General features: G+C 50.5%; 1 protein-coding gene across 3 annotated transcripts in view; it reads left to right on the forward strand.

Moving 5' to 3' along the window:
• The first annotated feature begins 1,510 nt into the window (after nt 1–1,510).
• LOC127923293 (zinc finger protein 436-like) overlaps nt 1,511–23,404 on the forward strand; it is a 31,739-nt gene continuing 9,845 nt past the window's right edge. Inside the window, exons 1-3 of one of the 3 annotated variants that reach the window (XR_008113997.1) lie at nt 1,511–2,049; nt 2,385–2,513; nt 2,634–2,811. Coding sequence is in view for 1 of the 3 variants with exons in the window: in XM_052507257.1 (XP_052363217.1) it covers nt 1,731–2,049; nt 2,385–2,491; nt 2,634–2,811 (604 nt within the window). In the remaining 2 variants the exon portion in view is untranslated. The remainder of the gene's footprint in view (nt 2,050–2,384; nt 2,514–2,633; nt 2,812–23,404) is intronic. The other 2 variants (XR_008113996.1, XM_052507257.1) reach the window with 2 other exon arrangements.

The raw sequence follows: 23,404 nt of genomic DNA on the forward strand, positions 1-23,404 counted from the left end.
GTGCTCTGACCTCTTTCTCCCCTCTCTCTCCAGATGAAATCTTGCGTCTTGTGACGGCCGGCCGCCCAACAACCTGCCCGCTTGACCCTATCCCCTCCTCTCTTCTCCAGACCATTTCCGGAGACCTTCTCCCTTACCTCACCTCGCTCATCAACTCATCCCTGACCGCTGGCTACTCCCTTCCGTCTTCAAGAGAGCGAGAGTTGCACCCCTTCTGAAAAAACCTACACTCGATCCCTCCGATGTCAACAACTACAGACCAGTATCCCTTCTTTCTTTTCTCTCCAAAACTCTTGAACGTGCCGTCCTTGGCCAGCTCTCCCGCTATCTCTCTCAGAATGACCTTCTTGATCCAAATCAGTCAGGTTTCAAGACTAGTCATTCAACTGAGACTGCTCTTCTCTGTATCACGGAGGCGCTCCGCACTGCTAAAGCTAACTCTCTCTCCTCTGCTCTCATCCGGTGGAACAAACTCCCTCACGACGCCAGGACAGCGGAGTCAATCACCACCTTCCGGAGACACCTGAAACCCCACCTCTTTAAGGAATACCTAGGATAGGATAAAGTAATCCTTCTCACCCCCCCCCCCCTTAAAAGATTTAGATGCACTATTGTAAAGTGGCTGTTCCACTGGATGTCATAAGGTGAATGCACCAATTTGTAAGTCGCTCTGGATAAGAGCGTCTGCTAAATGACTTAAATGTAAATGTAAATGTACTTCAACTATGACAGATAAAATGAGAAAAAAAATCCAGGAAATCACATTGTAGGAAATTGTGGTGGAAGATACGTATTTGGTCACCTAGTTCTGGGACACTGTAAAGTCCATGGAGAATTAAGAGCACCTCCTCCCAGCTGCCCACTACTCTGAGGCTAGGAAACACTGTCACCACTGATAAATCCACTATAATTGAGAATTTCAAGAAGCATTTACGGCTGGCCATGCTTTCCACTTGGCTACCCCTACCCCGGTCAACTGCCCGGCACCCGCCACAGCAACCCGCCAAAGCCCCCACCATTTCTCCTTTACCCAAATCCAGATAGCTGATGTTCTGAAAGAGCTGCAAAATCTGGACCCCTACAAATCAGCCGGGCTAGACAATCAAGGGCAAAGGGGCATCTTTCTCTACACAGGTAGAATCCTATCTGTCCATGTTGCCTTTTCCAAAGTGGGCACTGCTTCATGTGGCAACATCAACACTCACCTAAACAGTCCATATGCCACTGGGTGAGAGAAGATTTCATTGTTTTTGGGCAGCATTATGTGAGGTGTTGTTAGCGATGAGCCGTGGTCAATTTAGCTTGAATATGCCACCTAATCCTGTCTAATGGGCAGGTCAGCCCTGGAGTAAAGTATTGGCTGTGAGAAGTAAGAGAAAACAACATCTGGTTGTTTTTAAATGACTACTTATGGTATTGCTTGCCAGAATAAACATTGTAATTAATACGTTTCCAATCTGCGTTACCCACTCCAGTCAGCAGGAGGCTGATGTGAGTCTTTCACGTGATGCTTCTTGCGTGACGTATAATCTAGTGGACGGAACTGGAAGCGTCTTCAACAGCGACAAAGGGCTTTCTGATTCACCCACCGCGGTGGTTTGCTAGCGAACCTAAAACATTGATGTGTATATTACTCTTGGTGTTTAGAACATAATTCTGTTTACGTGTTTACGTTTCTACTAGTTCATTTAAACGTGATTTGATACGGCACGAGGCTAATCGCTCGGAACATGAGCTCACTAAGCTCGACGGAGAAAGAAGCTCTGGTGAAAGGAGAGGAAGAAGCTTTCAGGATGAAAAGAGAGGAAGAGGAGGCTATCACATTGAAAGAAGAAGAGGATGATATTACAGTTAAAGAGGAAGATGGGAAAGAGGTTGTCAAAGTGGAAGGGGAGGAGGTAGAAGCTTTCAGAATCAAAAAGGAGGAAGATGCCATAACATTGAAAGAAGAGAATGAAGTGAAAGAAGAGGAAGAACCATTTGGAGTAAAAGAGGAAGAGGAGGATATCTCAATAAAACAGGAGGAGACTGAAGTTCCGATTCCCACCAGTGAGTACTGTCTTAAAAACAGGGGCACAAACTACCCAGTTGTTGAACTAATGTGTGGTTTTAAAGGGCCATTCTGCTGAATATCTCCTCTTGAATATGTTGTTCAGTACTGTAGGAATTGTTGAAGGGGCGATCTGCCTTTGGTACATATGTTATGGGACTTCGATGTATTTTATTCTCATTCTCCATGTGGTCTATATTAAAGTTCCCCTCATCTAATATAACAGGCTTTTAAAAAATTAACATTTTTAAAATTCAATGTTGGTGCATCATTTCTACTTAAAATATCATAAGATCATAAGTTCACCATCTGTTTGATGTTCTCGTTCACACAGGAGAGAGACATGACTATCCTGGATCCTCTGGGGAGCCTCAACAACATCCTGATGTTGACGAGGCAGAGAAGAGTCTCTCCAGATCAGAACACCAGATGTACAGCTTGGTCTGGTCTAGCATACAGCTTGGTCTGGTCTAGCATACAGCTTGCTCTATCTGGGTCTGGGTTTCTGTAAAGCACTTTAGGACAACAGTGACATCAGCATCCATAATGATATGTGTCTGTGTCCCCTCTTTATCGTTACCAGGACAAAGCTAGCCCTTCCTCCCTCCCAGAGTCCCTGTGTCATGCCTCTCCCGGTAGCACTTTACTGCTGGGTATGAAGAGGTTGTCTGTGCTGCTGGTGGACTGCAGGAAAACAACGGAGCTGACTGGAACTGTGAGAGGAGGAGAAGAGAAGGAAGGATCAGATTTGACACATCAAAGTAAGTGCTGTAGTTTAGTTTGAACAAATAAATAGATCTTTCGCTGGTATCTGTTCCCAGTAGGGCTGTCCCCGACTAATACAAATACAGCTTTGCAGACTCTTGGCATTCTCTCAACCAGCTTCACCTGGAATTATTTTCCAACAGTCTTCAAACCAAACTTTATTTGCCACATGCGCCGAATACAACAAGTGTAGACTTTACAGTGAAATGCTTACTTACAAGCCCTCCAGTACCGCTTGCCGTGGGGTAGCAAAGAAAACAGTCTATAACTTGGGTGACTGGAGTCTCAGTCGATTTTAGGAGGAGTTCCCACATATGCTGGGCACTTGTTGGCTGCTTTTACTTCACTCTGCCATCCAACTCATCCAAAACCATCTCAATTGTCAGGACACCGTTAAACGGGTGTCCTGACTCTCTGCGGTCATTAAAGATCCCATGGCACTTATCGTAAGAGTAGGGGTGTTAACCCCGGTGTCCTGGCTAAATTCCCAATCTGGCCATCAAACCATCACGGTCACCTAATAATCCCCAGTTTACAATTGGCTCATTCATCCCCCTCCTCTCCCCTGTAACTATTCCCCAGGTCGTTGCTGCAAATGAGAATGTGTTCTCAGTCAACTTACCTGGTAAAATAACGGATACATTAAAAAACGTAAAAATTAAATTGGGTTGAGGCCGGTTGATTTGTGGAGGCCCGGTCACCTGATGCAGCTCTCTCCAAAAATCTCACATTTGGACTCATCAGACCCAAGGACAGATATCCACCAGTCTAATGTCCATTGCTCATGTTTCTTGGCCCAAGCAAGTCTCTTCTTCTTATTGCTGTCCTTTAGTAGTGGTTTCTGTGCAGCAATTCGACCATGAAGGCCTGATTCACGCAGTCTCCTCTGAACAGTCTCCTCTGAACAGTCTCCCCTAACCAGTCTCCCCTAACCAGTCTCCCCTAACCAGTCTCCCCTAACCAGTCTCCCCTAACCAGTCTCCCCTAACCAGTCTCCCCTAACCAGTCTCCTCTAAACAGTCTCCTCTAAACAGTCTCCTCTAAACAGTCTCCTCTAAACAGTCTCCTCTAAACAGTCTCTTCTAAACAGTCTCTTGATCTCGCCATCACGGTTGACAACTCCATTGTGTCCTCCTCCCAGAGCGCTAAGAACCTTGGCGTGATCCTGGACAACACCCTGTCGTTCTCAACTAACATCAAGGCGGTGGCCCGTTCCTGTAGGTTCATGCTCTACAACATCCGCAGAGTACGACCCTGCCTCACACAGGAAGCGGCGCAGGTCCTAATCCAGGCACTTGTCATCTCCCGTCTGGATTACTGCAACTCGCTGTTGGCTGGGCTCCCTGCCTGTGCCATTAAACCCCTACAACTCATCCAGAACGCCGCAGCCCGTCTGGTGTTCAACCTTCCCAAGTTCTCTCACGTCACCCCGCTCCTCCGCTCTCTCCACTGGCTTCCAGTTGAAGCTCGCATCCGCTACAAGACCATGGTGCTTGCCTACGGAGCTGTGAGGGGAACGGCACCTCAGTACCTCCAGGCTCTGATCAGGCCCTACACCCAAACAAGGGCACTGCGTTCATCCACCTCTGGCCTGCTCGCCTCCCTACCACTGAGGAAGTACAGTTCCCGCTCAGCCCAGTCAAAACTGTTCGCTGCTCTGGCCCCCAATGGTGGAACAAACTTCCTCACGACGCCAGGACAGCGGAGTCAATCACCACCTTCCGGAGACACCTGAAACCCCACCTCTTTAAGGAATACCTAGGATAGGATAAAGTAATCCTTCTCACCCCCCTTAAAAGATTTAGATGCACTATTGTAAAGTGGCTGTTCCACTGGATGTCATAAGGTGAATGCACCAATTTGTAAGTCGCTCTGGATAAGAGCGTCTGCTAAATGACTTAAATGTAAATGATGTCTTAAATGTCTTCTAAACAGTCTCTTCTAAACAGTCTCTTCTAAACAGTCTCCTCTAAACAGTCTCCTCTAAACAGTCTCCTCTGAACAGTTGATGTTGAGATGTGCCTGTTACTGGAACTGAAGCATTTATTTGGGCTGCAATCTGAGGTGCCGTTAACTCGTCCTCTGCAGCAGGGATAACTGGGTCTTCCTTTCCTGTGGCGGTCCTCATGAGACAGTTTCATCACATCTTCTCTAAACCAACTCTACCTTGTCACAACACAACTGATTGGCTCAAATCACCACCCACCTCTTCTGAGTATATTACTTGTGGAAGAGAGGTACTCGGAGTAGGCTTCTAGTCTGACTCAGGAGGCACGCACACCACCCACCTCTTCTGAGTATATTACTTGTGGAAGAGAGGTACTCCGAGTAGGCTTCTAGTCTGACTCAGGAGGAGTGCACACCACCCACCTCTTCTAAGAATATTACTTGTGGAAGAGAGGTACTCGGAGTAGGCTTCTAGTCTGACTCAGGAGGCATGCACACCACCCACCCCTTCTGAGTATATTACTTGTGGAAGAGAGGTACTCGGAGTAGGCTTCTAGTCTGACTCAGGAGGCACGCACACCACCCACCTCTTCTGAGTATATTACTTGTGGAAGAGAGGTACTCGGAGTAGGCTTCTAGTCTGACTCAGGAGGCACGCACACCACCCACCTCTTCTGAGTATATTACTTGTGGAAGAGAGGTACTCGGAGTGGGCTTCTAGTCTGACTCAGGAGGCACGCACACCACCCACCTCTTCTGAGAATATTACTTGTGGAAGAGAGGTACTCCGAGTGGGCTTCTAGTCTGACTCAGGAGGCGTGCACACCACCCACCTCTTCTGAGAATATTACTTGTGGAAGAGAGGTACTCGGAGTAGGCTTCTAGTCTGACTCAGGAGGCATGCACACCACCCACCTCTTCTGAGTATATTACTTGTGGAAGAGAGGTACTCGGAGTAGGCTTCTAGTCTGACTCAGGAGGCACGCACACCACCCACCTCTTCTGAGTATATTACTTGTGGAAGAGAGGTACTCGGAGTGGGCTTCTAGTCTGACTCAGGAGGCATGCACACCACCCACCTCTTCTGAGAATATTACTTGTGGAAGAGAGGTACTCGGAGTGGGCTTCTAGTCTGACTCAGGAGGCGTGCACACCACCCACCTCTTCTGAGTATATTACTTGTGGAAGAGAGGTACTCCGAGTGGGCTTCTAGTCTGACTCAGGAGGCGTGCACACCACCCACCTCTTCTGAGTATATTACTTGTGGAAGAGAGGTACTCGGAGTGGGCTTCTAGTCTGACTCAGGAGGCACGCACACCACCCACCTCTTCTGAGAATATTACTTGTGGAAGAGAGGTACTCCGAGTGGGCTTCTAGTCTGACTCAGGAGGCGTGCACACCACCTACCTCTTCTGATTATATTACTTGTGGAAGAGAGGTACTCCGAGTGGGCTTCTAGTCTGACTCAGGAGGCACGCACACCACCCACCTCTTCTAAGAATATTACTTGTGGAAGAGAGGTACTCGGAGTAGGCTTCTAGTCTGACTCAGGAGGCATGCACACCACCCACCTCTTCTGAGAATATTACTTGTGGAAGAGAGGTACTCGGAGTGGGCTTCTAGTCTGACTCAGGAGGCGTGCACACCACCCACCTCTTCTGAGTATATTACTTGTGGAAGAGAGGTACTCCGAGTGGGCTTCTAGTCTGACTCAGGAGGCGTGCACACCACCCACCTCTTCTGAGTATATTACTTGTGGAAGAGAGGTACTCCGAGTGGGCTTCTAGTCTGACTCAGGAGGCGTGCACACCACCCACCTATTCTGAGTATATTACTTGTGGAAGAGAGGTACTCCGAGTGGGCTTCTAGTCTGACTCAGGAGGCGTGCACACCACCCACCTCTTCTGAGTATATTACTTGTGGAAGAGAGGTACTCAGAGTGGGCTTCTAGTCTGACTCAGGAGGCGTGCACACCACCCACTTCTTCTGAGTATATTACTTGTGGAAGAGAGGTACTCCGAGTGGGCTTCTAGTCTGACTCAGGAGGCAGGCACACCACCCACCTCTTCTGAGAATATTACTTGTGGGAGAGAGGTACTCCGAGTAGGCTTCTAGTCTGACTCAGGAGGCATGCACACCACCCACCTCTTCTGAGTATATTACTTGTGGAAGAGAGGTACTCGGAGTGGGCTTCTAGTCTGACTCAGGAGGCACGCACACCACCCACCTCTTCTGAGAATATTACTTGTGGAAGAGAGGTACTCGGAGTAGGCTTCTAGTCTGACTCAGGAGGCATGCACACCACCCACCTCTTCTGAGAATATTACTTGTGGAAGAGAGGTACTCGGAGTGGGCTTCTAGTCTGACTCAGGAGGCGTGCACACCACCCACCTCTTCTGAGTATATTACTTGTGGAAGAGAGGTACTCCGAGTGGGCTTCTAGTCTGACTCAGGAGGCGTGCACACCACCCACTTCTTCTGAGTATATTACTTGTGGAAGAGAGGTACTCCGAGTGGGCTTCTAGTCTGACTCAGGAGGCACGCACACCACCCACCTCTTCTGAGTATATTACTTGTGGGAGAGAGGTACTCCGAGTGGGCTTCTAGTCTGACTCAGGAGGCGTGCACACCACCCACCTCTTCTGAGTATATTACTTGTGGAAGAGAGGTACTCGGAGTGGGCTTCTAGTCTGACTCAGGAGGCACGCACACCACCCACCTCTTCTGAGAATATTACTTGTGGAAGAGAGGTACTCGAGTGGGCTTCTAGTCTGACTCAGGAGGCGTGCACACCACCCACCTCTTCTGATTATATTACTTGTGGAAGAGAGGTACTCGAGTGGGCTTCTAGTCTGACTCAGGAGGCACGCACACCACCCACCTCTTCTGAGTATATTACTTGTGGAAGAGAGGTACTCGGAGTAGGCTTCTAGTCTGACTCAGGAGGCATGCACACCACCCACCTCTTCTGAGAATATTACTTGTGGAAGAGAGGTACTCGGAGTGGGCTTCTAGTCTGACTCAGGAGGCACGCACACCACCCACCTCTTCTGAGTATATTACTTGTGGAAGAGAGGTACTCGGAGTGGGCTTCTAGTCTGACTCAGGAGGCATGCACACCACCCACCTCTTCTGAGAATATTACTTGTGGAAGAGAGGTACTCGGAGTGGGCTTCTAGTCTGACTCAGGAGGCGTGCACACCACCCACCTCTTCTGAGTATATTACTTGTGGAAGAGAGGTACTCCGAGTGGGCTTCTAGTCTGACTCAGGAGGCGTGCACACCACCCACCTCTTCTGAGTATATTACTTGTGGAAGAGAGGTATTCAGAGTGGGCTTCTAGTCTGACTCAGGAGGCGTGCACACCACCCACCTCTTCTGAGTATATTACTTGTGGAAGAGAGGTACTCGAGTGGGCTTCTAGTCTGACTCAGGAGGCAGGCACACCACCCACCTCTTCTGAGAATATTACTTGTGGAAGAGAGGTACTCGGAGTAGGCTTCTAGTCTGACTCAGGAGGCATGCACACCACCCACCTCTTCTGAGTATATTACTTGTGGAAGAGAGGTACTCGGAGTGGGCTTCTAGTCTGACTCAGGAGGCACGCACACCACCCACCTCTTCTGAGAATATTACTTGTGGAAGAGAGGTACTCGGAGTAGGCTTCTAGTCTGACTCAGGAGGCATGCACACCACCCACCTCTTCTGAGTATATTACTTGTGGAAGAGAGGTACTCGGAGTGGGCTTCTAGTCTGACTCAGGAGGCGTGCACACCACCCACCTCTTCTGAGTATATTACTTGTGGAAGAGAGGTACTCGAGTGGGCTTCTAGTCTGACTCAGGAGGCGTGCACACCACCCACCTCTTCTGAGTATATTACTTGTGGAAGGAGGTAGAGTGGAAGGCTTCTAGTCTGACTCAGGAGGTGCACACCACCCACCTCTTCTGAGTATATTACTTGTGGAAGAGAGGTACTCGAGTGGGCTTCTAGTCTGACTCAGGAGGCGTGCACACCACCCACCTCTTCTGAGTATATTACTTGTGGAAGAGAGGTACTCGGAGTGGGCTTCTAGTCTGACTCAGGAGGCGTGCACACCACCCACCTCTTCTGAGTATATTACTTGTGGAAGAGAGGTACTCAGAGTAGGCTTCTAGTCTGACTCAGGAGGCGTGCACACCACCCACCTCTTCTGAGTATATTACTTGTGGAAGAGAGGTACTCCGAGTGGGCTTCTAGTCTGACTCAGGAGGCGTGCACACCACCCACCTCTTCTGAGTATATTACTTGTGGAAGAGAGGTACTCGAGTGGGCTTCTAGTCTGACTCAGGAGGCACGCACACCACCCACCTCTTCTGAGAATATTACTTGTGGAAGAGAGGTACTCCGAGTGGGCTTCTAGTCTGACTCAGGAGGCATGCACACCACCCACCTCTTCTGAGTATATTACTTGTGGAAGAGAGGTACTCGGAGTGGGCTTCTAGTCTGACTCAGGAGGCATGCACACCACCCACCTCTTCTGAGTATATTACTTGTGGAAGAGAGGTACTCAGTGGGCTTCTAGTCTGACTCAGGAGGCATGCACACCACCCACCTCTTCTGAGAATATTACTTGTGGAAGAGAGGTACTCGGAGTGGGCTTCTAGTCTGACTCAGGAGGCATGCACACCACCCACCTCTTCTGAGTATATTACTTGTGGAAGAGAGGTACTCGGAGTGGGCTTCTAGTCTGACTCAGGAGGCATGCACACCACCCACCTCTTCTGAGTATATTACTTGTGGAAGAGAGGTACTCGGAGTAGGCTTCTAGTCTGACTCAGGAGGCATGCACACCACCCACCTCTTCTGAGAATATTACTTGTGGAAGAGAGGTACTCGGAGTGGGCTTCTAGTCTGACTCAGGAGGCATGCACACCACCCACCTCTTCTGATTATATTACTTGTGGAAGAGAGGTACTCCGAGTGGGCTTCTAGTCTGACTCAGGAGGAACGCACACCACCCACCTCTTCTGAGTATATTACTTGTGGAAGAGAGGTACTCGGAGTAGGCTTCTAGTCTGACTCAGGAGGCATGCACACCACCCACCTCTTCTGAGTATATTACTTGTGGAAGAGAGGTACTCGGAGTGGGCTTCTAGTCTGACTCAGGAGGCGTGCACACCACCCACCTCTTCTGAGTATATTACTTGTGGAAGAGAGGTACTCGAGTGGGCTTCTAGTCTGACTCAGGAGGCGTGCACACCACCCACCTCTTCTGAGTATATTACTTGTGGAAGAGAGGTACTCGGAGTGGGCTTCTAGTCTGACTCAGGAGGCACGCACACCACCCACCTCTTCTGAGTATATTACTTGTGGAAGAGAGAGGTACTCGGAGTGGGCTTCTAGTCTGACTCAGGAGGCACGCACACCACCCACCTCTTCTGAGAATATTACTTGTGGAAGAGAGGTACTCGGAGTGGGCTTCTAGTCTGACTCAGGAGGCGTGCACACCACCCACCTCTTCTGAGAATATTACTTGTGGAAGAGAGGTAGAGTGGGCTTCTAGTCTGACTCAGGAGGCGTGCACACCACCCACCTCTTCTGAGTATATTACTTGTGGAAGAGAGGTACTCGAGTGGGCTTCTAGTCTGACTCAGGAGGCACGCACACCACCCACCTCTTCTGAGAATATTACTTGTGGAAGAGAGGTACTCGGAGTAGGCTTCTAGTCTGACTCAGGAGGCATGCACACCACCCACCTCTTCTGAGTATATTACTTGTGGAAGAGAGGTACTCGGAGTGGGCTTCTAGTCTGACTCAGGAGGCACGCACACCACCCACCTCTTCTGAGTATATTACTTGTGGAAGAGAGTACTCGTACTCGGAGTGGGCTTCTAGTCTGACTCAGGAGGCATGCACACCACCCACCTCTTCTGAGAATATTACTTGTGGAAGAGAGGTACTCGGAGTGGGCTTCTAGTCTGACTCAGGAGGCGTGCACACCACCCACCTCTTCTGAGTATATTACTTGTGGAAGAGAGGTACTCCGAGTGGGCTTCTAGTCTGACTCAGGAGGCGTGCACACCACCCACCTCTTCTGAGTATATTACTTGTGGAAGAGAGGTACTCAGAGTGGGCTTCTAGTCTGACTCAGGAGGCATGCACACCACCCACCTCTTCTGAGTATATTACTTGTGGAAGAGAGGTACTCGAGTGGGCTTCTAGTCTGACTCAGGAGAGTGCACACCACCCACCTCTTCTGAGAATATTACTTGTGGGAGAGAGGTACTCGAGTAGGCTTCTAGTCTGACTCAGGAGGCATGCACACCACCCACCTCTTCTGAGTATATTACTTGTGGAAGAGAGGTACTCGGAGTGGGCTTCTAGTCTGACTCAGGAGGCACGCACACCACCCACCTCTTCTGAGAATATTACTTGTGGAAGAGAGGTACTCGGAGTGGGCTTCTAGTCTGACTCAGGAGGCATGCACACCACCCACCTCTTCTGAGAATATTACTTGTGGAAGAGAGGTACTCGGAGTGGGCTTCTAGTCTGACTCAGGAGGCGTGCACACCACCCACCTCTTCTGAGTATATTACTTGTGGAAGAGAGGTACTCGAGTGGGCTTCTAGTCTGACTCAGGAGGCGTGCACACCACCCACCTCTTCTGAGTATATTACTTGTGGAAGAGAGGTACTCGGAGTAGGCTTCTAGTCTGACTCAGGAGGCATGCACACCACCCACCTCTTCTGAGAATATTACTTGTGGAAGAGAGGTACTCGGAGTGGGCTTCTAGTCTGACTCAGGAGGCGTGCACACCACCCACCTCTTCTGATTATATTACTTGTGGAAGAGAGGTACTCGGAGTGGGCTTCTAGTCTGACTCAGGAGGCACGCACACCACCCACCTCTTCTGAGAATATTACTTGTGGAAGAGAGGTACTCGGAGTAGGCTTCTAGTCTGACTCAGGAGGCATGCACACCACCCACCTCTTCTGAGAATATTACTTGTGGAAGAGAGGTACTCGGAGTGGGCTTCTAGTCTGACTCAGGAGGCGTGCACACCACCCACCTCTTCTGAGTATATTACTTGTGGAAGAGAGGTACTCGGAGTGGGCTTCTAGTCTGACTCAGGAGGCGTGCACACCACCCACCTCTTCTGAGTATATTACTTGTGGAAGAGAGGTACGAGTGGGCTTCTAGTCTGACTCAGGAGGCGTGCACACCACCCACCTATTCTGAGTATATTACTTGTGGAAGAGAGGTACTCGAGTGGGCTTCTAGTCTGACTCAGGAGGCGTGCACACCACCCACCTCTTCTGAGTATATTACTTGTGGAAGAGAGGTACTCAGAGTGGGCTTCTAGTCTGACTCAGGAGGCGTGCACACCACCCACTTCTTCTGAGTATATTACTTGTGGAAGAGAGGTACTCCGAGTGGGCTTCTAGTCTGACTCAGGAGGCAGGCACACCACCCACCTCTTCTGAGAATATTACTTGTGGGAGAGAGGTACTCCGAGTAGGCTTCTAGTCTGACTCAGGAGGCATGCACACCACCCACCTCTTCTGAGTATATTACTTGTGGAAGAGAGGTACTCGGAGTGGGCTTCTAGTCTGACTCAGGAGGCACGCACACCACCCACCTCTTCTGAGAATATTACTTGTGGAAGAGAGGTACTCGGAGTAGGCTTCTAGTCTGACTCAGGAGGCATGCACACCACCCACCTCTTCTGAGAATATTACTTGTGGAAGAGAGGTACTCGGAGTGGGCTTCTAGTCTGACTCAGGAGGCGTGCACACCACCCACCTCTTCTGATTATATTACTTGTGGAAGAGAGGTACTCCGAGTGGGCTTCTAGTCTGACTCAGGAGGAACGCACACCACCCACCTCTTCTGAGTATATTACTTGTGGAAGAGAGGTACTCGAGTGGGCTTCTAGTCTGACTCAGGAGGCATGCACACCACCCACCTCTTCTGAGTATATTACTTGTGGGAGAGGTACTCGAGTGGGCTTCTAGTCTGACTCAGGAGGCGTGCACACCACCCACCTCTTCTGAGTATATTACTTGTGGAAGAGAGGTACTCGAGTGGGCTTCTAGTCTGACTCAGGAGGCACGCACACCACCCACCTCTTCTGAGAATATTACTTGTGGAAGAGAGGTACTCGGAGTGGGCTTCTAGTCTGACTCAGGAGGCGTGCACACCACCCACCTCTTCTGATTATATTACTTGTGGAAGAGAGGTACTCGAGTGGGCTTCTAGTCTGACTCAGGAGGCGTGCACACCACCCACCTCTTCTGAGTATATTACTTGTGGAAGAGAGGTACTCGGAGTAGGCTTCTAGTCTGACTCAGGAGGCATGCACACCACCCACCTCTTCTGAGTATATTACTTGTGGAAGAGAGGTACTCGGAGTAGGCTTCTAGTCTGACTCAGGAGGCACGCACACCACCCACCTCTTCTGAGTATATTACTTGTGGAAGAGAGGTACTCGGAGTGGGCTTCTAGTCTGACTCAGGAGGCATGCACACCACCCACCTCTTCTGAGAATATTACTTGTGGAAGAGAGGTACTCGGAGTGGGCTTCTAGTCTGACTCAGGAGGCGTGCACACCACCCACCTCTTCTGAGTATATTACTTGTGGAAGAGAGGTACTCCGAGTGGGCTTCTAGTCTGACTCAGGAGGCGTGCACACCACCCACCTCTTCTGAGTATATTACTTGTGGAAGAGAGGTATTCGGAGTGGGCTTCTAGTCTGACTCAGGAGGCACGCACACCACCCACCTCTTCTGAGTATATTACTTGTGGAAGAGAGGTACTCCGAGTAGGCTTCTAGTCTGACTCAGGAGGAGTGCACACCACCCACCTCTTCTAAGAATATTACTTGTGGAAGAGAGGTACTCGGAGTAGGCTTCTAGTCTGACTCAGGAGGCATGCACACCACCCACCCCTTCTGAGTATATTACTTGTGGAAGAGAGGTACTCTGAGTAGGCTTCTAGTCTGACTCAGGAGGCATGCACACCACCCACCTCTTCTGAGTATATTACTTGTGGAAGAGAGGTACTCGGAGTAGGCTTCTAGTCTGACTCAGGAGGCATGCACACCACCCACCTCTTCTGAGTATATTACTTGTGGAAGAGAGGTACTCCGAGTAGGCTTCTAGTCTGACTCAGGAGGCATGCACACCACCCACCTCTTCTGAGTATATTACTTGTGGAAAGAGGTACTCGGAGTGGGCTTCTAGTCTGACTCAGGAGGCGGCACACCACCCACCTCTTCTGAGAATATTACTTGTGGAAGAGAGGTACTCGAGTGGGCTTCTAGTCTGACTCAGGAGGCGTGCACACCACCCACCTCTTCTGATTAACTTGTGGAAGAGAGGTACTCGAGTGGGCTTCTAGTCTGACTCAGGAGGCGTGCACACCACCCACCTCTTCTGAGTATATTACTTGTGGAAGAGAGGTACTCGGAGTGGGCTTCTAGTCTGACTCAGGAGGCATGCACACCACCCACCTCTTCTGAGTATATTACTTGTGGAAGAGTGGGTAGTCTGACTCAGGAGTGGGCTTCTAGTCTGACTCAGGAGGCATGCACACCACCCACCTCTTCTGAGTATATTACTTGTGGAAGAGAGGTACTCAGTGGGCTTCTAGTCTGACTCAGGAGGCGTGCACACCACCCACCTCTTCTGAGTATATTACTTGTGGAAGAGAGGTACTCGAGTGGGCTTCTAGTCTGACTCAGGAGGCGTGCACACCACCCACCTCTTCTGAGTATATTACTTGTGGAAGAGAGGTACTCAGGAGTGGGCTTCTAGTCTGACTCAGGAGGCATGCACACCACCCACCTCTTCTGAGTATATTACTTGTGGAAGAGAGGTACTCGGAGTGGGCTTCTAGTCTGACTCAGGAGGCGTGCACACCACCCACCTCTTCTGAGAATATTACTTGTGGAAGAGAGGTACTCGGAGTGGGCTTCTAGTCTGACTCAGGAGGCATGCACACCACCCACCTCTTCTGAGAATATTACTTGTGGAAGAGAGGTACTCGGAGTGGGCTTCTAGTCTGACTCAGGAGGCACGCACACCACCCACCTCTTCTGATTATATTACTTGTGGAAGAGAGGTACTCCGAGTGGGCTTCTAGTCTGACTCAGGAGGCGTGCACACCACCCACCTCTTCTGAGAATATTACTTGTGGAAGAGAGGTACTCGGAGTAGGCTTCTAGTCTGACTCAGGAGGCATGCACACCACCCACCTCTTCTGAGTATATTACTTGTGGAAGAGAGGTACTCGGAGTAGGCTTCTAGTCTGACTCAGGAGGCACGCACACCACCCACCTCTTCTGAGTATATTACTTGTGGAAGAGAGGTACTCGGAGTGGGCTTCTAGTCTGACTCAGGAGGCATGCACACCACCCACCTCTTCTGAGAATATTACTTGTGGAAGAGAGGTACTCGGAGTGGGCTTCTAGTCTGACTCAGGAGGCGTGCACACCACCCACCTCTTCTGAGTATATTACTTGTGGAAGAGAGGTACTCCGAGTGGGCTTCTAGTCTGACTCAGGAGGCGTGCACACCACCCACCTCTTCTGAGTATATTACTTGTGGAAGAGAGGTACTCGGAGTGGGCTTCTAGTCTGACTCAGGAGGCACGCACACCACCCACCTCTTCTGAGAATATTACTTGTGGAAGAGAGGTACTCCGAGTGGGCTTCTAGTCTGACTCAGGAGGCGTGCACACCACCCACCTCTTCTGATTATATTACTTGTGGAAGAGAGGTACTCCGAGTGGGCTTTAGTCTGACTCAGGAGGCACGCACACCACCCACCTCTTCTGAGAATATTACTTGTGGAAGAGAGGTACTCAGAGTAGGCTTCTAGTCTGACTCAGGAGGCATGCACACCACCCACCTCTTCTGAGTATATTACTTGTGGAAGAGAGGTACTCGAGTGGGCTTCTAGTCTGACTCAGGAGGCGTGCACACCACCCACCTCTTCTGAGTATATTACTTGTGGAAGAGAGGTACTCCGAGTGGGCTTCTAGTCTGACTCAGGAGGCGTGCACACCACCCACCTCTTCTGAGTATATTACTTGTGGAAGAGAGGTACTCCGAGTGGGCTTCTAGTCTGACTCAGGAGGCGTGCACACCACCCACCTCTTCTGAGTATATTACTTGTGGAAGAGAGGTACTCGAGTGGGCTTCTAGTCTGACTCAGGAGGCGTGCACACCACCCACCTCTTCTGAGTATATTACTTGTGGAAGAGAGGTACTCAGAGTGGGCTTCTAGTCTGACTCAGGAGGCGTGCACACCACCCACTTCTTCTGAGTATATTACTTGTGGAAGAGAGGTACTCCGAGTGGGCTTCTAGTCTGACTCAGGAGGCAGGCACACCACCCACCTCTTCTGAGAATATTACTTGTGGAAGAGAGGTACTCCGAGTGGGCTTCTAGTCTGACTCAGGAGGCATGCACACCACCCACCTCTTCTGAGTATATTACTTGTGGAAGAGAGGTACTCGGAGTGGGCTTCTAGTCTGACTCAGGAGGCACGCACACCACCCACCTCTTCTGAGAATATTACTTGTGGAAGAGAGGTACTCGGAGTAGGCTTCTAGTCTGACTCAGGAGGCATGCACACCACCCACCTCTTCTGAGAATATTACTTGTGGAAGAGAGGTACTGGAGTGGGCTTCTAGTCTGACTCAGGAGGCGTGCACACCACCCACCTCTTCTGAGTATATTACTTGTGGAAGAGAGGTACTCAGAGTGGGCTTCTAGTCTGACTCAGGAGGCGTGCACACCACCCACTTCTTCTGAGTATATTACTTGTGGAAGAGAGGTACTCGAGTGGGCTTCTAGTCTGACTCAGGAGGCATGCACACCACCCACCTCTTCTGAGAATATTACTTGTGGGAGAGAGGTACTCGAGTGGGCTTCTAGTCTGACTCAGGAGGCGTGCACACCACCCACCTCTTCTGAGTATATTACTTGTGGAAGAGAGGTACTCGGAGTGGGCTTCTAGTCTGACTCAGGAGGCGTGCACACCACCCACCTCTTCTGAGTATATTACTTGTGGAAGAGAGGTACTCGGAGTGGGCTTCTAGTCTGACTCAGGAGGCACGCACACCACCCACCTCTTCTGAGAATATTACTTGTGGAAGAGAGGTACTCCGAGTGGGCTTCTAGTCTGACTCAGGAGGCGTGCACACCACCCACCTCTTCTGAGTATATTACTTGTGGAAGAGAGGTACTCTGAGTGGGCTTCTAGTCTGACTCAGGAGGCGTGCACACCACCCACCTCTTCTGAGTATATTACTTGTGGAAGAGAGGTACTCTGAGTAGGCTTCTAGTCTGACTCAGGAGGCACGCACACCACCCACCTCTTCTGAGTATATTACTTGTGGAAGAGAGGTACTCCGAGTAGGCTTCTAGTCTGACTCAGGAGGCATGCACACCACCCACCTCTTCTGAGTATATTACTTGTGGAAGAGAGGTACTCAGAGTAGGCTTCTAGTCTGACTCAGGAGGCGTGCACACCACCCACCTCTTCTGAGTATATTACTTGTGGAAGAGAGGTACTCGGAGTGGGCTTCTAGTCTGACTCAGGAGGCGTGCACACCACCCACCTCTTCTGAGAATATTACTTGTGGAAGAGAGGTACTCCGGAGTGGGCTTCTAGTCTGACTCAGGAGGCGTGCACACCACCCACCTCTTCTGAGTATATTACTTGTGGAAGAGAGGTACTCCGAGTGGGCTTCTAGTCTGACTCAGGAGGCACGCACACCACCCACCTCTTCTGAGTATATTACTTGTGGAAGAGAGGTACTCGGAGTAGGCTTCTAGTCTGACTCAGGAGGCATGCACACCACCCACCTCTTCTGAGTATATTACTTGTGGAAGAGAGGTACTCGGAGTAGGCTTCTAGTCTGACTCAGGAGGCACGCACACCACCCACCTCTTCTGAGTATATTACTTGTGGAAGAGAGGTACTCGGAGTGGGCTTCTAGTCTGACTCAGGAGGCATGCACACCACCCACCTCTTCTGAGTATATTACTTGTGGAAGAGAGGTACTCGGAGTGGGCTTCTAGTCTGACTCAGGAGGCGTGCACACCACCCACCTCTTCTGAGTATATTACTTGTGGAAGAGAGGTACTCCGAGTGGGCTTCTAGTCTGACTCAGGAGGCGTGCACACCACCCACCTCTTCTGAGTATATTACTTGTGGAAGAGAGGTACTCGGAGTGGGCTTCTAGTCTGACTCAGGAGGCGTGCACACCACCCACCTCTTCTGAGAATATTACTTGTGGAAGAGAGGTACTCCGAGTGGGCTTCTAGTCTGACTCAGGAGGCGTGCACACCACCCACCTCTTCTGATTATATTACTTGTGGAAGAGAGGTACTCCGAGTGGGCTTCTAGTCTGACTCAGGAGGCACGCACACCACCCACCTCTTCTAAGAATATTACTTGTGGAAGAGAGGTACTCGGAGTAGGCTTCTAGTCTGACTCAGGAGGCATGCACACCACCCACCTCTTCTGAGAATATTACTTGTGGAAGAGAGGTACTCGGAGTGGGCTTCTAGTCTGACTCAGGAGGCGTGCACACCACCCACCTCTTCTGAGTATATTACTTGTGGAAGAGAGGTACTCCGAGTGGGCTTCTAGTCTGACTCAGGAGGCGTGCACACCACCCACCTCTTCTGAGTATATTACTTGTGGAAGAGAGGTACTCCGAGTGGGCTTCTAGTCTGACTCAGGAGGCGTGCACACCACCCACCTCTTCTGAGTATATTACTTGTGGAAGAGAGGTACTCCGAGTGGGCTTCTAGTCTGACTCAGGAGGCGTGCACACCACCCACCTCTTCTGAGTATATTACTTGTGGAAGAGAGGTACTCAGAGTGGGCTTCTAGTCTGACTCAGGAGGCGTGCACACCACCCACCTCTTCTGAGTATATTACTTGTGGAAGAGAGGTACTCCGAGTGGGCTTCTAGTCTGACTCAGGAGGCAGGCACACCACCCACCTCTTCTGAGAATATTACTTGTGGAAGAGAGGTACTCCGAGTAGGCTTCTAGTCTGACTCAGGAGGCATGCACACCACCCACCTCTTCTGAGTATATTACTTGTGGAAGAGAGGTACTGGAGTGGGCTTCTAGTCTGACTCAGGAGGCACGCACACCACCCACCTCTTCTGAGAATATTACTTGTGGAAGAGAGGTACTCGGAGTAGGCTTCTAGTCTGACTCAGGAGGCATGCACACCACCCACCTCTTCTGAGAATATTACTTGTGGAAGAGAGGTACTCGGAGTGGGCTTCTAGTCTGACTCAGGAGGCGTGCACACCACCCACCTCTTCTGAGTATATTACTTGTGGAAGAGAGGTACTCCGAGTGGGCTTCTAGTCTGACTCAGGAGGCGTGCACACCACCCACCTCTTCTGAGTATATTACTTGTGGAAGAGAGGTACTCGGAGTGGGCTTCTAGTCTGACTCAGGAGGCACGCACACCACCCACCTCTTCTGAGTATATTACTTGTGGAAGAGAGGTACTCCGAGTGGGCTTCTAGTCTGACTCAGGAGGCGTGCACACCACCCACCTCTTCTGAGTATATTACTTGTGGAAGAGAGGTACTCGGAGTGGGCTTCTAGTCTGACTCAGGAGGCACGCACACCACCCACCTCTTCTGAGAATATTACTTGTGGAAGAGAGGTACTCCGAGTGGGCTTCTAGTCTGACTCAGGAGGCGTGCACACCACCCACCTCTTCTGATTATATTACTTGTGGAAGAGAGGTACTCCGAGTGGGCTTCTAGTCTGACTCAGGAGGCACGCACACCACCCACCTCTTCTGAGTATATTACTTGTGGAAGAGAGGTACTCGGAGTAGGCTTCTAGTCTGACTCAGGAGGCATGCACACCACCCACCTCTTCTGAGTATATTACTTGTGGAAGAGAGGTACTCGGAGTAGGCTTCTAGTCTGACTCAGGAGGCACGCACACCACCCACCTCTTCTGAGTATATTACTTGTGGAAGAGAGGTACTCGGAGTGGGCTTCTAGTCTGACTCAGGAGGCATGCACACCACCCACCTCTTCTGAGAATATTACTTGTGGAAGAGAGGTACTCGGAGTGGGCTTCTAGTCTGACTCAGGAGGCGTGCACACCACCCACCTCTTCTGAGTATATTACTTGTGGAAGAGAGGTACTCCGAGTGGGCTTCTAGTCTGACTCAGGAGGCGTGCACACCACCCACCTCTTCTGAGTATATTACTTGTGGAAGAGAGGTATTCGGAGTGGGCTTCTAGTCTGACTCAGGAGGCACGCACACCACCCACCTCTTCTGAGAATATTACTTGTGGAAGAGAGGTACTCCGAGTGGGCTTCTAGTCTGACTCAGGAGGCGTGCACACCACCCACCTCTTCTGATTATATTACTTGTGGAAGAGAGGTACTCCGAGTGGGCTTCTAGTCTGACTCAGGAGGCACGCACACCACCCACCTCTTCTAAGAATATTACTTGTGGAAGAGAGGTACTCGGAGTAGGCTTCTAGTCTGACTCAGGAGGCACGCACACCACCCACCTCTTCTGAGTATATTACTTGTGGAAGAGAGGTACTCGGAGTAGGCTTCTAGTCTGACTCAGGAGGCATGCACACCACCCACCTCTTCTGAGTATATTACTTGTGGAAGAGAGGTACTCGGAGTAGGCTTCTAGTCTGACTCAGGAGGCACGCACACCACCCACCTCTTCTGAGTATATTACTTGTGGAAGAGAGGTACTGGAGTGGGCTTCTAGTCTGACTCAGGAGGCATGCACACCACCCACCTCTTCTGAGAATATTACTTGTGGAAGAGAGGTACTCGGAGTGGGCTTCTAGTCTGACTCAGGAGGCGTGCACACCACCCACCTCTTCTGAGTATATTACTTGTGGAAGAGAGGTACTCCGAGTGGGCTTCTAGTCTGACTCAGGAGGCGTGCACACCACCCACCTCTTCTGAGTATATTACTTGTGGAAGAGAGGTATTCGGAGTGGGCTTCTAGTCTGACTCAGGAGGCACGCACACCACCCACCTCTTCTGGGAATATTACTTGTGGAAGAGAGGTACTCCGAGTGGGCTTCTAGTCTGACTCAGGAGGCGTGCACACCACCCACCTCTTCTGATTATATTACTTGTGGAAGAGAGGTACTCCGAGTGGGCTTCTAGTCTGACTCAGGAGGCACGCACACCACCCACCTCTTCTGAGTATATTACTTGTGGAAGAGAGGTACTCGGAGTAGGCTTCTAGTCTGACTCAGGAGGCGTGCACACCACCCACCTCTTCTGAGTATATTACTTGTGGAAGAGAGGTACTCCGAGTGGGCTTCTAGTCTGACTCAGGAGGCGTGCACACCACCCACTTCTTCTGAGTATATTACTTGTGGAAGAGAGGTACTCCGAGTGGGCTTCTAGTCTGACTCAGGAGGCACGCACACCACCCACCTCTTCTGAGTATATTACTTGTGGGAGAGAGGTACTCCGAGTAGGCTTCTAGTCTGACTCAGGAGGCATGCACACCATCCACCTCTTCTGAGTATATTACTTGTGGAAGAGAGGTACTCCGAGTGGGCTTCTAGTCTGACTCAGGAGGCGTGCACACCACCCACCTCTTCTGAGTATATTACTTGTGGAAGAGAGGTACTCGGAGTGGGCTTCTAGTCTGACTCAGGAGGCACGCACACCACCCACCTCTTCTGAGAATATTACTTGTGGAAGAGAGGTACTCCGAGTGGGCTTCTAGTCTGACTCAGGAGGCGTGCACACCACCCACCTCTTCTGATTATATTACTTGTGGAAGAGAGGTACTCGAGTGGGCTTCTAGTCTGACTCAGGAGGCACGCACACCACCCACCTCTTCTGAGTATATTACTTGTGGAAGAGAGGTACTCGGAGTAGGCTTCTAGTCTGACTCAGGAGGCATGCACACCACCCACCTCTTCTGAGTATATTACTTGTGGAAGAGAGGTACTCGGAGTAGGCTTCTAGTCTGACTCAGGAGGCACGCACACCACCCACCTCTTCTGAGTATATTACTTGTGGAAGAGAGGTACTCGGAGTGGGCTTCTAGTCTGACTCAGGAGGCATGCACACCACCCACCTCTTCTGAGAATATTACTTGTGGAAGAGAGGTACTCGGAGTGGGCTTCTAGTCTGACTCAGGAGGCGTGCACACCACCCACCCTTCTGAGTATATTACTTGTGGAAGAGAGGTACTCCGAGTGGGCTTCTAGTCTGACTCAGGAGGCGTGCACACCACCCACCTCTTCTGAGTATATTACTTGTGGAAGAGAGGTACTCAGGAGTGGGCTTCTAGTCTGACTCAGGAGGCACGCACACCACCCACCTCTTCTGAGAATATTACTTGTGGAAGAGAGGTACTCCGAGTGGGCTTCTAGTCTGACTCAGGAGGCACGCACACCACCCACCTCTTCTGATTATATTACTTGTGGAAGAGAGGTACTCGAGTAGGCTTCTAGTCTGACTCAGGAGGCACGCACACCACCCACCTCTTCTGAGTATATTACTTGTGGAAGAGAGGTACTCGGAGTAGGCTTCTAGTCTGACTCAGGAGGCACGCACACCACCCACCTCTTCTGAGTATATTACTTGTGGAAGAGAGGTACTCGGAGTAGGCTTCTAGTCTGACTCAGGAGGCATGCACACCACCCACCTCTTCTGAGTATATTACTTGTGGAAGAGAGGTACTCGGAGTGGGCTTCTAGTCTGACTCAGGAGGCGTGCACACCACCCACCTCTTCTGAGTATATTACTTGTGGAAGAGAGGTACTCGGAGTGGGCTTCTAGTCTGACTCAGGAGGCGTGCACACCACCCACCTCTTCTGAGTATATTACTTGTGGAAGAGAGGTACTCGGAGTGGGCTTCTAGTCTGACTCAGGAGGCACGCACACCACCCACCTCTTCTGAGTATATTACTTGTGGAAGAGAGGTACTCGAGTGGGCTTCTAGTCTGACTCAGGAGGCGTGCACACCACCCACCTCTTCTGATTATATTACTTGTGGAAGAGAGGTACTCCGAGTGGGCTTCTAGTCTGACTCAGGAGGCACGCACACCACCCACCTCTTCTGAGTATATTACTTGTGGAAGAGAGGTACTCGGAGTGGGCTTCTAGTCTGACTCAGGAGGCGTGCACACCACCCACCTCTTCTGAGTATATTACTGTGTGGAAGAGAGGTACTTGTGGAAGAGAGGTACTGAGTAGGCTAGTCTGACTCAGGAGGCGTGCACACCACCCACCTCTTCTGAGTATATTACTTGTGGAAGAGAGGTATTCGGAGTGGGCTTCTAGTCTGACTCAGGAGGCACGCACACCACCCACCTCTTCTGAGAATATTACTTGTGGAAGAGAGGTACTCCGAGTGGGCTTCTAGTCTGACTCAGGAGGCGTGCACACCACCCACCTCTTCTGATTATATTACTTGTGGAAGAGAGGTACTCCGAGTGGGCTTCTAGTCTGACTCAGGAGGCACGCACACCACCCACCTCTTCTAAGAATATTACTTGTGGAAGAGAGGTACTCGGAGTAGGCTTCTAGTCTGACTCAGGAGGCACGCACACCACCCACCTCTTCTGAGTATATTACTTGTGGAAGAGAGGTACTCCG

The sequence above is a fragment of the Oncorhynchus keta genome, unplaced genomic scaffold, assembly GCF_023373465.1.
Source record: "Oncorhynchus keta strain PuntledgeMale-10-30-2019 unplaced genomic scaffold, Oket_V2 Un_contig_2918_pilon_pilon, whole genome shotgun sequence".
NCBI classification, from domain to species: domain Eukaryota; kingdom Metazoa; phylum Chordata; class Actinopteri; order Salmoniformes; family Salmonidae; genus Oncorhynchus; species Oncorhynchus keta.